This window comes from Pieris brassicae, chromosome 10, assembly GCF_905147105.1.
Source record: "Pieris brassicae chromosome 10, ilPieBrab1.1, whole genome shotgun sequence".
NCBI classification, from domain to species: Eukaryota; Metazoa; Arthropoda; class Insecta; order Lepidoptera; family Pieridae; genus Pieris; species Pieris brassicae.
In genome coordinates this window covers 15,596,608-15,609,696 of record NC_059674.1, presented here as the reverse complement: position 1 = coordinate 15,609,696, position 13,089 = coordinate 15,596,608, and the positions used below count along the sequence as shown (strand labels likewise).

The following is a 13,089-nucleotide window of genomic DNA, read 5'->3' as shown; positions in this document are numbered from 1 at the left end:
TCATACCATGATTAAATCAAGTTAATCTATATAATATAACAAAATGTTAATTGAATTTTGCCGCCATATGTGTCAACTACAAGGCGGCAATTCATAATTGTAACGTTGTTAAAAAAATACGTATACATTATGACCTAAATAGGCATACATTCTAAAATACAAACAAAACCTTGGCGATGTAGAAAAGTACCTAACGGAGAGTTCTTTGCCGTTCCTCTCTTTCTACGCCCTTAGACAGTTTAGAACGTAAATTTAGAAGTAATTTTTTCTGCCTTTCATTAGTTATGAAATATTAATAATGAAATGTAAAAAAAAATGTGAGCCGTCACGGGACGCCTGGCAGATGTGAAACATCGACATTATTTTGTAAAAGTAATATGCAGAAAAGAACATATTGTGATAGGAACTAAATATGTCATAATGATAAAATAAAATATTACGATTTTTTTCCAGATATCGATGACTATTTATTGAATAAACATTTATTTTCATTAAATACATAAATTTACGAATTTATTTCAAATCGTGACTACTTAATTCGTTTAATCAGTGACTTCGGTAATAGTTATATTCGATGTTGCCTCTGAGCACGGTATTACTGTGACAATTGGTCGATGGTAACAAAAGTATTGGACATAACATTAGTAAATTTTAATTGGCTTCAATATATTAGTAAATTCAAAAATCTTAGCTAGTTATTTCAATATATTACTAAAATCGTAAATTATAAGTATAAATAATGAATGTTTTACAATAAATTTGTTTGTTAATTATTATTGTAACAATATATACGATATATATATACGATGGTATATATATACAGTCTATATGCAGTAGTGTGTACGGTTCACGTCAAATCGGTTTCACGTGCGGCTATAGATGTTTCACATCAAAACATATTTTTATTTTTTATGTATTATAATCAACCAATAAAACAAAAACTTATAATGCAAAATAATGTGTTTCGATCATTTTAAGAATTACATTGATTAATTGTTATTGATATTCAAAGCAAAAACCTACTAATGTGTTATAAATCATATTACAACCATTTCGTTCGCGAGAGAAAATAAGAGAAATATCATTCGTTATTTTTTAGGTTCAGGTCATAAAGAAAAACGATGGTTTATAATGTTATATAATGTTTTGTGTTACATAGGAAATTATTTAATCACCAAGTTTCAAAGCAAATATTCAGATTGGTATTTTAAATATTGTAACTGTCATTTGTCTTGCTTGACTTGATTAGTCTAGGCTTCAGTGCGTTGTCCGTAAGGCAAGTTGTTTCTTTTTCAGCGATGGCAATGAACTATATAGCGTACTAGCTGCTTCCCGCGGTTTCAACCATGTTGATTTAAGTCCGTGCATGTCATGCACACGTGGTACTTGACTATTATTTTGTTAGCAAGTTAAAAACTGTTATCTCCTAAGACATTCAATGAAATCAAATGATGTCTGTAGCCATTTTGTTCAAAGCTAGCAACGCCTAATTAATGACGTATTCATATTCGAGGATTGATATAATGTTATAAAAACAGTTTCCGATAGAATGCATTAATTTAGAACAAACATTGACATATGCTATGAAGGATGCTTTTAGAAAACTTAAAGAGGTATAAGAAATTATTTATATTTTTAAAGTCATACATGTTTCGCGCATTCCCAGTGGAATGCTCGCTTTGCTGCACGTTGTTTATAATGTAATTTTCTTTGTAAATCATGGGACATAAATACATTATTATTGATTTTAAACTGAGCATTATAATGTCAAAGTCAAAATCATCATTCATATAGGTAACACAATGTACACGTATGAACGTCAAAGAATAAATACAGAATAAATGCTTCTAATTTTACATTTCTGCCAGTTCTCAAATCAAGGGCGTAGAACGGACGAGAAGAACTGGCAATAAAATCTCCGTCACTCTGTTTTATCACCATTTTTTTTCCACCATGTTTCACATGACTTCTTAAGTAATTGATGGTTAATTAATAATAATAAAATAAATTAAAAACAAATTTGTCCTCAATCAGCAGGAGGCATGGTGAAATAGGAGCACGCACTAACATTCTCGTGGGAACAACGCGCACACCATAACTTAAAGTTTGGTGATACATTGTTAACTGCTAATTTAAGATTTTTTCATTTGAGTATTTGTGTATCTAATCCATATTGGTATTTTGATAGATTCTATTTTTAATGTATCGGCACATTCACTCCTCCGGATAAGTTAATTGTATAAGGAAAGATTAATTGGTTAAATATAAAGTGATTCCCAAAATCAAGCATCATTAGTCACGGGTACTCTTAATTAAGTCAATTTAAAGTGAAGTTCGCCTAAGTGTCCAACTTTAGCTTACCTCAACAAAAGTCAAAATTCTCGTAGCATTATTACGAACAAACTCGAACGATAGTTGCGATTCTATATTTTGGGTCCATTATTGGCATTGGTACCATTTTTTTCGTTTTCGTTCCGTTCTCCCGTAAATGCTGATGATTTTTCTTTGATCTGTGGTATTTAACGACTGATTCCCGAGTACAGCCTGTTAATACATTGGATCTGTATGCTGCTGAATCATTGGGATTGTCACACGTTGTAACTTACTCAATCTATTAAACTCCAATACAAAGACTTCGTTTTTAATGAATTAATTACTTTGAGAAATAAATTCTTGTTAAATATAAATCATAAAATGATAAATTTACTCTTAACTTCGAGCGTTCACTAACTACTAACGCACGCTCAGATTCGCGAAGCTTTTATTTATATTCTGAATGCGCTTACGAGTCGAGCTTGACACGGGGACTCTGGGGCTGGATCTACACCCAAAGCCCTCTGCTATTCAGAAGGGTAGCAAGACTACATTAAAATAACGAACTCCTAAAAACACCACATAATTCCAAACGACCTTAAGATGTCCTCCAGGGTTCGAAAAAGAAATGTTGAATTGCCAATCACATACAACTACCATCCTCGGTCTAGGATATACTGTTACGTACATCCTAAGCCTCACAGTCTCCTTGCTAATTAAAGTTAATTAGATCGTGCCCGCCATTTACAGTTTGAGCACTCGCCAATTACCGTACATCCCTACCAAATGCAGAGAAAAATTACAACTTATAAAAACGAAATTGGGCTCAGACTGGGAATTGAACTCGAAGTCACCTAACGGACACCTAACAATATCGCTAGGCTACGAGACCCTTCACAACTGCGACGCTGCTCTATATGTACGTGTCACATTATATGTAATTCCGAATGAACCGAAGTCTTGTAATAAATTTCCCCAATACTTACAACACTCACTAACAAGGCGACACAGTTTAATAACAAATTTCCGTTTCAATATTGTGCCTAAACTTTATCACGTTCGCAGCGTAACATTAACAACTTTGGTAATATACTTCTTGAGTTATGGATTCAATTGCAAGATTTCATATTAATCGTATATGTTGATTTTATTTCCTTGTGAAATTTTCAATATCCTTAGCACAAAGTTTTAATAGTTACCAAATACGTTCTCGATATAATAACGTTGATGGTAATACAGTATTTCATAGTTGAAGTAAAATAAACGGTTACTTCGAAAATGAATGCTTAGTAGATATAGTAGTGTCTTTTATTAACATAAATATGTAATTTAAAGAGAACTTTTTTAACGGATTGAAGCTATGTATTATTATAAACTTAAAATTAATATTAATCCGCCAAATCCGCGAGATAAAGGACACCGTGAGTCATTTCTGTAAAACCCCTTAATCTTTTAGTTGATATCAGCTCCGGGGAAATAAATATACATAATATAACTTTGTCTATGATGTGCACCTCATGTGTAACTCTGACTGCTCCCTATCTGTCATTTCTGCCACCTGCTGTTTGATATTTGGTCTATCCACCTTCCAAATTGTCTTCCGATTTACTGTTTATTATACTTTTACCTTGGGTACCAATTTAGTACTTTCTTGATCCAGTTTTCTGTACCTCTTGTCATATGCCCTGCTCATTTCCACTTAAGTTTATTGATTGTAACATCTTAGTGGATTTTCTTAATGATTTATCCTTTATTTCATCTATTATCTTCTTCCCTATTATACAACATTAGATTTTTGACACATCTATAGCTGTATTTAATCATATAGTAAATAACAAACAGAAAAGCGTATCAATTCTTATAAAGTCGAAAGGCCACTCGCGAGATATCTGGCTTGATTTGACTAAAGGAATTTATTACGTAATCTTCTACTAAACTATATTATAGTTCATTAAAGGCTTTTCTCTAACTAGCTTAGATACTGACATATTGTCGTCAGTGTAACCTTTATACAGGTTACAACAATCTGTCCGTTTAAGGGCCGAATTGGATTTCGATTCTACAGAGGCCTTACTATGTATTATGACTGAGGTTACAAAAACTAACACAGACGCTTATAACAACTCTCAGCTACATTCTCAAATACATACACACACACACACCTATTAATGTACTCTTACATTCACGCATACTTAATATATTATAAGAATACAACTTGTGTTTGATGAGTTGTCACACTAAGACTACTTTTTCTTACGCGATAATTATTATCTAGTTACCCACAACACAGTGGCTCTCTAGTTTACTAGCGATAGCCGAATAGTGTCACTAACATGTAACTGTCATGAATATTTTATTATACTTCTAAATTATCACAGTCTTATCAAAATATAAATATACAGATATCTACATTTAAAGAAAACACTTTTTTTAACGGATACATGCTATGTATTGTTATAAACTTATAATTATTTTTCATAATTTCAAATATATTTTTTCCGACGTTTCGCGTGCTTTACAGCGTGCTTGGTCATGGTAACTGAAGACAAAAGGTGTTGAATGTCAAAAACTATCATAGCTGTTTATTATATAATTAAAAAGCTTTTTCATTCAGTTTTATATTTTATTTTAACTTCAATACGAATAGTCATCAATGACTAATTGATTTCACAATGCTTTTCTCTATCTATTAGTGTATACACATTGACGAATCAATATCAAGCTTCATATATCTAGAAAGTTTCAAAGCCTGCTCGGACGTGCAAACTTCTGACCACTATTGGAAACTGAAATCCCAATTTATTAACTACATGAAGAGCCGAATTAGTCGATCGCGATTGATGGTTCTGATATGGATTTTGAAGATTAATTTATTGCTAAGTGGAAGTTCTAATTTGTATTCTCAATGTACGGGTTCTATGTCAACTGTTAAACTTTCTACTTAAAAACATACAACTTAGGTAAAAAGCATCTTTACTTTTAGATGATATTTTTCGTTGTTTGGCAACGTTGTAGCTTAAAAACTGATCTATCTCTGCTCATTAAAGCGTAAAAACAAGTTGATAGAAGGAAATGAAGGAGTGTTATGCCATTTGTAAGACTGATTATTCTTAGTATTGTTGGAACGAATATTGTTAATACAGTTGAGTTGTAGGGAAACTGTCCTTAAATTTGATTCATTACGTACCTTAACCCTGGTATGGTAGTAATGACCTGTCCCTCAGCGGTAACCCAGTGAATTTCTGGTGTCGGATGTCCATTGGCCCTGCATACTGCATGAGCGCCCCTCGTGGCCGGCCACAACACCCGAGGGGGTGGCTCTGTGGTGAAGTGCGGCCGCTTATCAGCACTTGCAGCCAGGCCGATCGCTAGCGACACCACAAACACCCATCGCATATGCCCTACAAAAATAATTATGTTATAAAAAATGTATTCACGTTCGCCATGATGTCAGGGTTTGTAACCCTTATAATGGGCATGAGGTCTGCATGTATGTTTCAGTGATAATTGATGTATACGGAAGTAGGTGCTCTTAATGCCTGCCTTCATGATCCAAGTCAAATTATATTTCACCACATATAAAATCAAGAAGTAGAAATTCGTTTCGAAATAACATGAGTATTTGTTCTTGCTGACGATAACTAAAATTCACATTCACCAAACCAAAGACAACATTTTAATTTAGTGTCTAAATTAAAATATATAATTTCTTGGTTTAATCTAAAACTTTCCTTGAAAAATAAATAGCAATAAAACCCGCTTTGTAATGCGCAAAATCCACGTTATGGTCCAACCCACACTTGGCCAGCATTATGACCCATAAGCCTTTAAGGCCTGCATCCCATCAGAGGATAATCATATGTGCAATTTATGACGAAAAAACTGATATTTTTATTCTCTTTCCCAATTACTATTTGTTGTTTTTATTTAAATTTATATACATATATTAAAACACCTAATAGTTTATATAATGTTAAATTGAGAAGTCCTCAGTTGTAAATTTAAAAACTGAATTATACAGTTTCATATATGCATCTGGGTGATAAGTCAATTTCTGCGTGTCGTCTCCATCTACCATTGGCCCGCTAAGTTAATAATTTTTTGACCGCTAAGTTCACCATCACATTCTTTGTTAAGTATTAAGCAAAGGAAGTTCCATTATGTCATTTATAAATTAAATAACATTTGTTTGAATAATATTTAATTTCGTTTATAATTAAATGTCATATTAGCGGACCCGACAGACGTTGTCCTGTCTTAAACAAAGAAAATATTTTAGAAAGAAAGTGTTTATTATGTATAATATACAACATTATTTGTTTCTGGTGCGTATAAGGTTACATCAAAAAAGTTTGAATTATACAAAGCACTGAAAAAAAGATATCGTAACAAAATTCGGGATTACTTAATATGGTGGCTAAGCAGTATTCTTAAATTTTAAAATATTCCTCGCAATTTTTCTTTCATAAGAACCATCTCCTGACAATAACAAACACAACGAAAGAAAAAATTTATGAAATCGGTTCAGGCGTTCACGCCGTGACCAAGGGAACCAGGGATTCAATATACATATACATGAAACTGTTTAATGACGGTTTAATTCAGTTTAAAGTCGCTCTGAGAATGAACGGGTAAAATAAATTCTGTCAAACAATTATTATTTCTCAGCACTAAATAAATTTTCACACGTTTAAAAATCTTTCAATTTGCATAAATATTATTTCCCTAGTATACTAGTATGTGTACTAGTGTGTGTATAGAATATGAAAATATACGTTTAGTTTTTAATTAAAGAACAAATTTAGCAAACGAAGTTAATAGGACAAAGGAAGGTTTTAAAGTAGAGATACTTCTTAAATTTAACTCTCTTTCGATAACTTTTCAAATAGTTATCATTAACATCATATAACAACAGTAGATATTTTGTAGAAAAGAAAACTTGAAAATATGATGTCTATTAGTTAGTCAGTGCCAATTTTTATTTACAAAAACGACGTTTAACGACTTTTTTTAATAACTAATTAAATTACAAACCAATCATTCCGTAACACGAACACAAATAGTCTTATACTTCACACGCATACTTGTTAGACAGTCCAAAAAACATTTAAACGAGCCATACTACGCGTGAAGTTTTGAAACTCTGCACGTCACGACCACGTTCCAAAGAGTTCCCGCGCAGACTGGCACAGGAAAGTATCCTGGGGGTGGGTAACACCCTCTCACATAGATAAGGATGCTGTTAAAGGGTAGTTAAATTTAATCTAGAAGTATAAATAGTTTACTGTACATGAAGTGGCGTCTTTGAATAGGAAATTTCAAAGCAATCGAATAAAGTAGCTTTAAAATGTAAAAAATGCTTTCAGTCAACTTTGTGACTAGTAAGTCAGTTCAGGCCTGATGTTCGGACGAGCTATGCAAAGTATTTCTTTATACATGCGCAATTACTATTTGTTCTTACGGTTTACAATTATCTAAAAAACTTTCTTTATTTAAATTTTTGTAGAGTGACATGCGAACGATTAAGACAAAACATCCAATAGCCAATTTATTAGCACCTTTGTAAATAAAGAGCTTTTAGCCATAACAAACACGTAACTTATGTTAAAAATTACGCTAATTTATATAATAATAATTTAGCGGCGTTTCATCCGTTCCTTTGATCATTTATATTTTTACAGATTTTGACAGGTCACATTTTAAAGGGGTTTTTAAGGGGTTTTTAAACATTTTATTATAGTAATAGATAGACTATCAGTATAAACTCACTTATTATTAACATAATGATCAGTCCAAAAGCACTCTTTTAACTTAAGAACTTTCGTAGTACTTAAATTGTGTTTATGCTAAAGACATAGATAACCACTTCCGTTAAAACTGCGCAAAATGATTTTATTTTAAAACAAATGAATAACTCTTATCTTTTTGAGCGGACTTTTATCACTATATATTATTTATATCTTTTAGTTCTAAAAACACAGCTTGCATTATTGGAGTATCAAGAACGTATTTTTAAAGCGAGACGAAATTACGGCTTTAAATTCTATTGTTCGAAAGGACATAATCTATTTCCTTCAGAGACAAAGGACATTTCAGCGAAAGAATAGAAACGAGGCTTATTTCAAAGTTTCATTCAGATGGCAACATTTAATTGCGTTGTAAAATGGCCGGCGAACATTGCATTCAAATAGTTGCTGCATAACCGCTGGTGCGATATTCTGTTCGTTTTTTAATAATTTCAGCGGTTATTTTGCTGGATTGTTACAATTTATTTCTAGAATAATTATTTTTCGTGGGTAGAATCTAAATATCGCTTGGTTGCTAAATTAGTACACTCTTATTCAGTCAATATATGTATAGATTATATATAGATTATTATTCAAATAATCTGAAATCATTGCTTATAACGCATTAGTCCGGAGGTTCGTCTTTTAGAACGTTACAGACACGAAACCAAGGCCATAGGCTATTGTGCCACTGGTTCTTCTACTCTCGGGTAAAAAAAGATAAAGAAGGAACTTTAATCCTTGGTCCTTGATATAGCATAGTAATTATAAATCGAAAGAAATGTAGATTACGTGAGTGATGTTAGCGACTAATATAAAATATATTTTTACAAAAATATATGTACAAAGCGTAGTATGTGCATAAACCACCTAGACATTATATTAAATATATTTGTATAAAAGTTCTTCTTAATCTTCAGGCGTAAATAGCAGTAAATCGTAGACCAATTACATAAATGGAATCTGTTTAAAATAAGCGTTAGTTCTTGAGTAATGCTGAATATTATAGTAATGTTATATATTTTATGTATATGTGTAAATAAATACATATATAGAGAGAGAATTACTTAAATTAAATTAAACTCATATATCAGTTGCACGTGTTATCATAAGCAAGGAAGTGTTAATAAGGGAGGCTGCCAAATATTTTGTCGCGATATCGCTTTACAAATGCAAATTGTACTAATACTGGACTTGGCACGCTCATTTTATTAGTGTATGGAAGGAACATTTGAAAATTCCTAGCTAAAAGGTAAGAAAGTGTTATTTAGAAATGTTGAAAGAATTAACGGTACATGTTTTATTAATATAAAAAACGAATGACAAACTACAAAATCTTTATACTATTATCGGGTATCACTTCTCGGCCTATTGGCTAAGATCAAAGTGTTAGTGCAACATTATTGGTTAACGAAAAATCCTTTAAAAACTTTTTTTTCAAAGAATTTACATTAAAATTATTATTTTTTAGCGAATTTAATGAAATGGTAGACGTTATATTATTATGTACAATGTTAATGTTAATGTAGATTTATAGTAAATCTTTTATACATCCAACCAAGATAGAAAAGCCTTATTCATTTTCATCATGGCCAGTATTCTATAAAGTTTATTAAAGCAAGTGGACTTTTCTTCAACGTTGAAGCTTATTTATCTTTGTCACTAAGTGCAGGTTATGCATAAGTTTCGCGACAAACTCTTGAGAGCAATTGTACGCTTTAAAGCTACGAAATAAAACTAAAGTAACTAAATTTTCACTCCCTCTTAGCATACGATGTGTTGATGTTGTGTTCAAAATCAAATTTACACATCAAAGTAAGAAAAAGGTTATTAGACGGCATTTGACGTTTTAATGATTGCGTTAATTGTAACTGAAAATCATCAAGTAAATCCTTTATGTCCCTACTATATTTTAATGATAAGGTATGTCATCTTCCAAGCGTTATTTATTTCAAAATTCCTATTATTTACCGAACGTTAAGGTTTTAAAACTTATTAGGATAAACAATAAGTGTCTTTGTATGCAACTTTATTTGGTTAAACTGCTTCATTGGAGTGAATTAAATAAACTCCACTTTAGCTAAGACAAATGCGAAGACTGCGATGACCTTTAGTGCCTGTACGAATAAAATTCATATAGCATACGATCTAAAGTTATTAGCCGCTTAGGCTCCGCGACTTGGGTGTTTTGTTTGTTCCAGATCTCTCAGTTGTGGAGCATATTCGGACGATAACAGATGCTGCATTTAGGAGATTGGGATTTGTCCTGCTGAATTCTGTTGGTCTGTCGGACACTACCACTAGGGTGCTATCTTTAGCATTAGTATGGCCAATTCTTAAAAAACCAGCTGCGCCATTTGGGGACAATGGTCTCCTTATAAAAGATATTCTGGAGATATGATTGAAACGGTGGAAAATAAATTTGTATAAAAGAAGGTATACATTTTTCCTTACCTTAAACCTACTAAGTTTCTGATTGTGGTTTTAGGATATAATTCATTAGAACAACGTAGAGACTTAGCTGTATTCAAATTCTGTTTAAGCATAATTAAAAACGAAACGGCGCACACTTGCTGGGAGAGATTATGAGATTGTACGTTCAGGACAATTATTACCGCTGCCGGAACTATAACCTTTTTGCTGTGCAATTGGCTCGCACTGTCCAGCGTCAATAAGCTTCCATTCACCGGTTACTCTAGGTGCTTAATGGATTTCTCGACTCTTCTCCGGAGAGTGAAGCCGACCTATTTGTGAAGCGTATGGTGGTAATATACTGTGTTTTAAAAATATACTTGGATAAGATTAAAGGAAAGCAGGAGGTTTTCTGTCACTTTTGTAAAACAACTTTATTATATAATTTTAATTTTCATATAATTTTTAGTTAGAATTTGGCCATGCATGGTCTGTAAATAAATAAATAAATAATAATTGTGTACCTATGAAAGTGAAAGTCTTAATCACATTCAAATAAGTCAACTCAAACCAAACAGGTCAGTGGCTTTGTACTTGGGAAATAATTTGCAAAATTGATTCAATAGATCCAAAGAAAATCTCACAAACTGACCTCATATTGTACATATAAATATAGTTAAACATCAAGGCAGGACTGGACAAAACTTGAAATAAATCGTTAGTCTAATTGTTGACAGCCAAATCGATACTAACATTTCAAATTTTGCAGACGAACAAATATTCATTATGCATAAAGTTCGTCCGTTCTGAAGGTAATAAAGCAACTGTATGCGTGTATGTAATAATTAATCAGAGAAATATTTTCTTAACTTCTACTATCGATTGATAAACAAATTACTATATATTACCTACTATTATACCATAAATCCAATTGCAAATCAATTAGCATCCCTAATTCGATATTTTTTATGTATGTATGTTGAATCGTCAGTAGCCGGAAAAATGGTCTCCAATTTGTGTTCCACCGTCACAAACATATGTATGTTTCTTAATAAATTAAATTTATAAATCTATAAAAATTTACATTAAGGTTCAGATGGATGGATTCACATTCATCATTTGCCTGTACGGTGAAGGCAAACACCATGAGAAAGCCAGCATAATGTGTCATAAAGACAAATTGCATAACGAAATAAATAATCCAAGAACTATTTACAGTTTTAAAGCCACTGGATTATTATAATTAGATGAAGTTTTCAGTAAATCTATATTTAAAACTATCGAGTTATGTCTTTTAGTTGTATAATATGTAACAAGTATATGTTGTAAAAATGCCACAGCGCTGGTGGATCCACAACTAAATTTAATAATCCTTCGTTGCCTACGATTTCTAAAAAGTACTTATGTAATTAATTAGCGTTTATATCAGGTAAATATTTTTTTTTATTGTGTAGTATCCGCTTCAACCTAAAACAACAGAGTATGATGTATTTAAAAATATGTTAAATACACATCTAAAATTAAGTCTTATCAATACATTCGTATCAAATAATAGTTCTTACATTACACATATAAGTAATCACACTATTTCACGTTACAAATATAATAAGACTCCCCACTGATATTCCTCGTATGCACTATCGTAATATGAAGGGTTGTCAAAAGGCAAATGCTCTTTGTAGTTGTTGTACAAGATGTTTACCTACCTACGTACCTATAAGAAATCTTATCGAGACAATGGAACTTTTCATAACAAGTTTTCTATAGTTCTGAGTATACCTTTTACTGTTATTAATGTTAATTGATACCAATACCAATTGCCTGTATAATGTTTTTATATATTGTACTACAAACGGTATCCGAAGCTGTTGGTATAGAATTTTATATTAAAATAATAGTCAATTTGACGAATCACGGCTCCACCTTAAACCTCCAAATTCTTTCATCACATGTAATAATGTGGTTGCGCATCCTCTTTAACCCTTATATAAATTAATTAAAACATCACGTGAAATGAATGAAAGAAGGCCCAAATTTGTGGCTTTTAATAACCCCTTTTGTCTTTATCCTTTCTGTGTAACATATTGTTAAGGTTATAATGTCATACAAAACACAAACGTCACTTAAAATTATAAAAAAAACCTAACCTAACCTAATGTAATTTACTGGGAACCCAGACAATATCATTTACATCATGCATGTAATATTATCAGTTTTTTAAATTTTTAAAGAGATCCAAACCCATGCGCCTCCTTAATATTACTTGGGGTACTACATATAAGTCGTAGTGAACGATAGAAACATTGGAGCTGTTTAAAGGTGGAGTCAAGTTTCAACAAATTTACCAAAATAATGATCTTTGAGCCATACCTCGTTTCCAGGAAAGGCCACCACAATTGTCAGTCGTGAGCATATGGAGATAATTAGTATGGAAACACTTAGAGAGGTCAGACTGATAATAAACTACTAATTCTTTACCCTTATACATACAATACGCACAAACAATCAATAAAAAAATATACAATTGAGGACGTAACTAAATAATAAACTAATATAATTGGCAAAGTTATTCAAAATA

At 31.9% G+C, this 13,089-nt stretch overlaps 1 protein-coding gene across 1 annotated transcript in view; it reads right to left on the bottom strand.

Moving 5' to 3' along the window:
- LOC123715234 (Down syndrome cell adhesion molecule-like protein Dscam2) overlaps window positions 1–7,416 on the bottom strand; it is a 35,872-nt gene extending 28,456 nt beyond the window's left edge. Inside the window, exons 1-2 of the mRNA XM_045670164.1 lie at window positions 7,348–7,416; window positions 5,501–5,714 (exon numbers count right to left, since the gene is read on the bottom strand). Of these exons, the coding sequence (XP_045526120.1) occupies window positions 5,501–5,714; window positions 7,348–7,354 (221 nt within the window). The 5' untranslated portion in view covers window positions 7,355–7,416. The remainder of the gene's footprint in view (window positions 1–5,500; window positions 5,715–7,347) is intronic.
- Window positions 7,417–13,089: the final 5,673 nt, after the last annotated feature.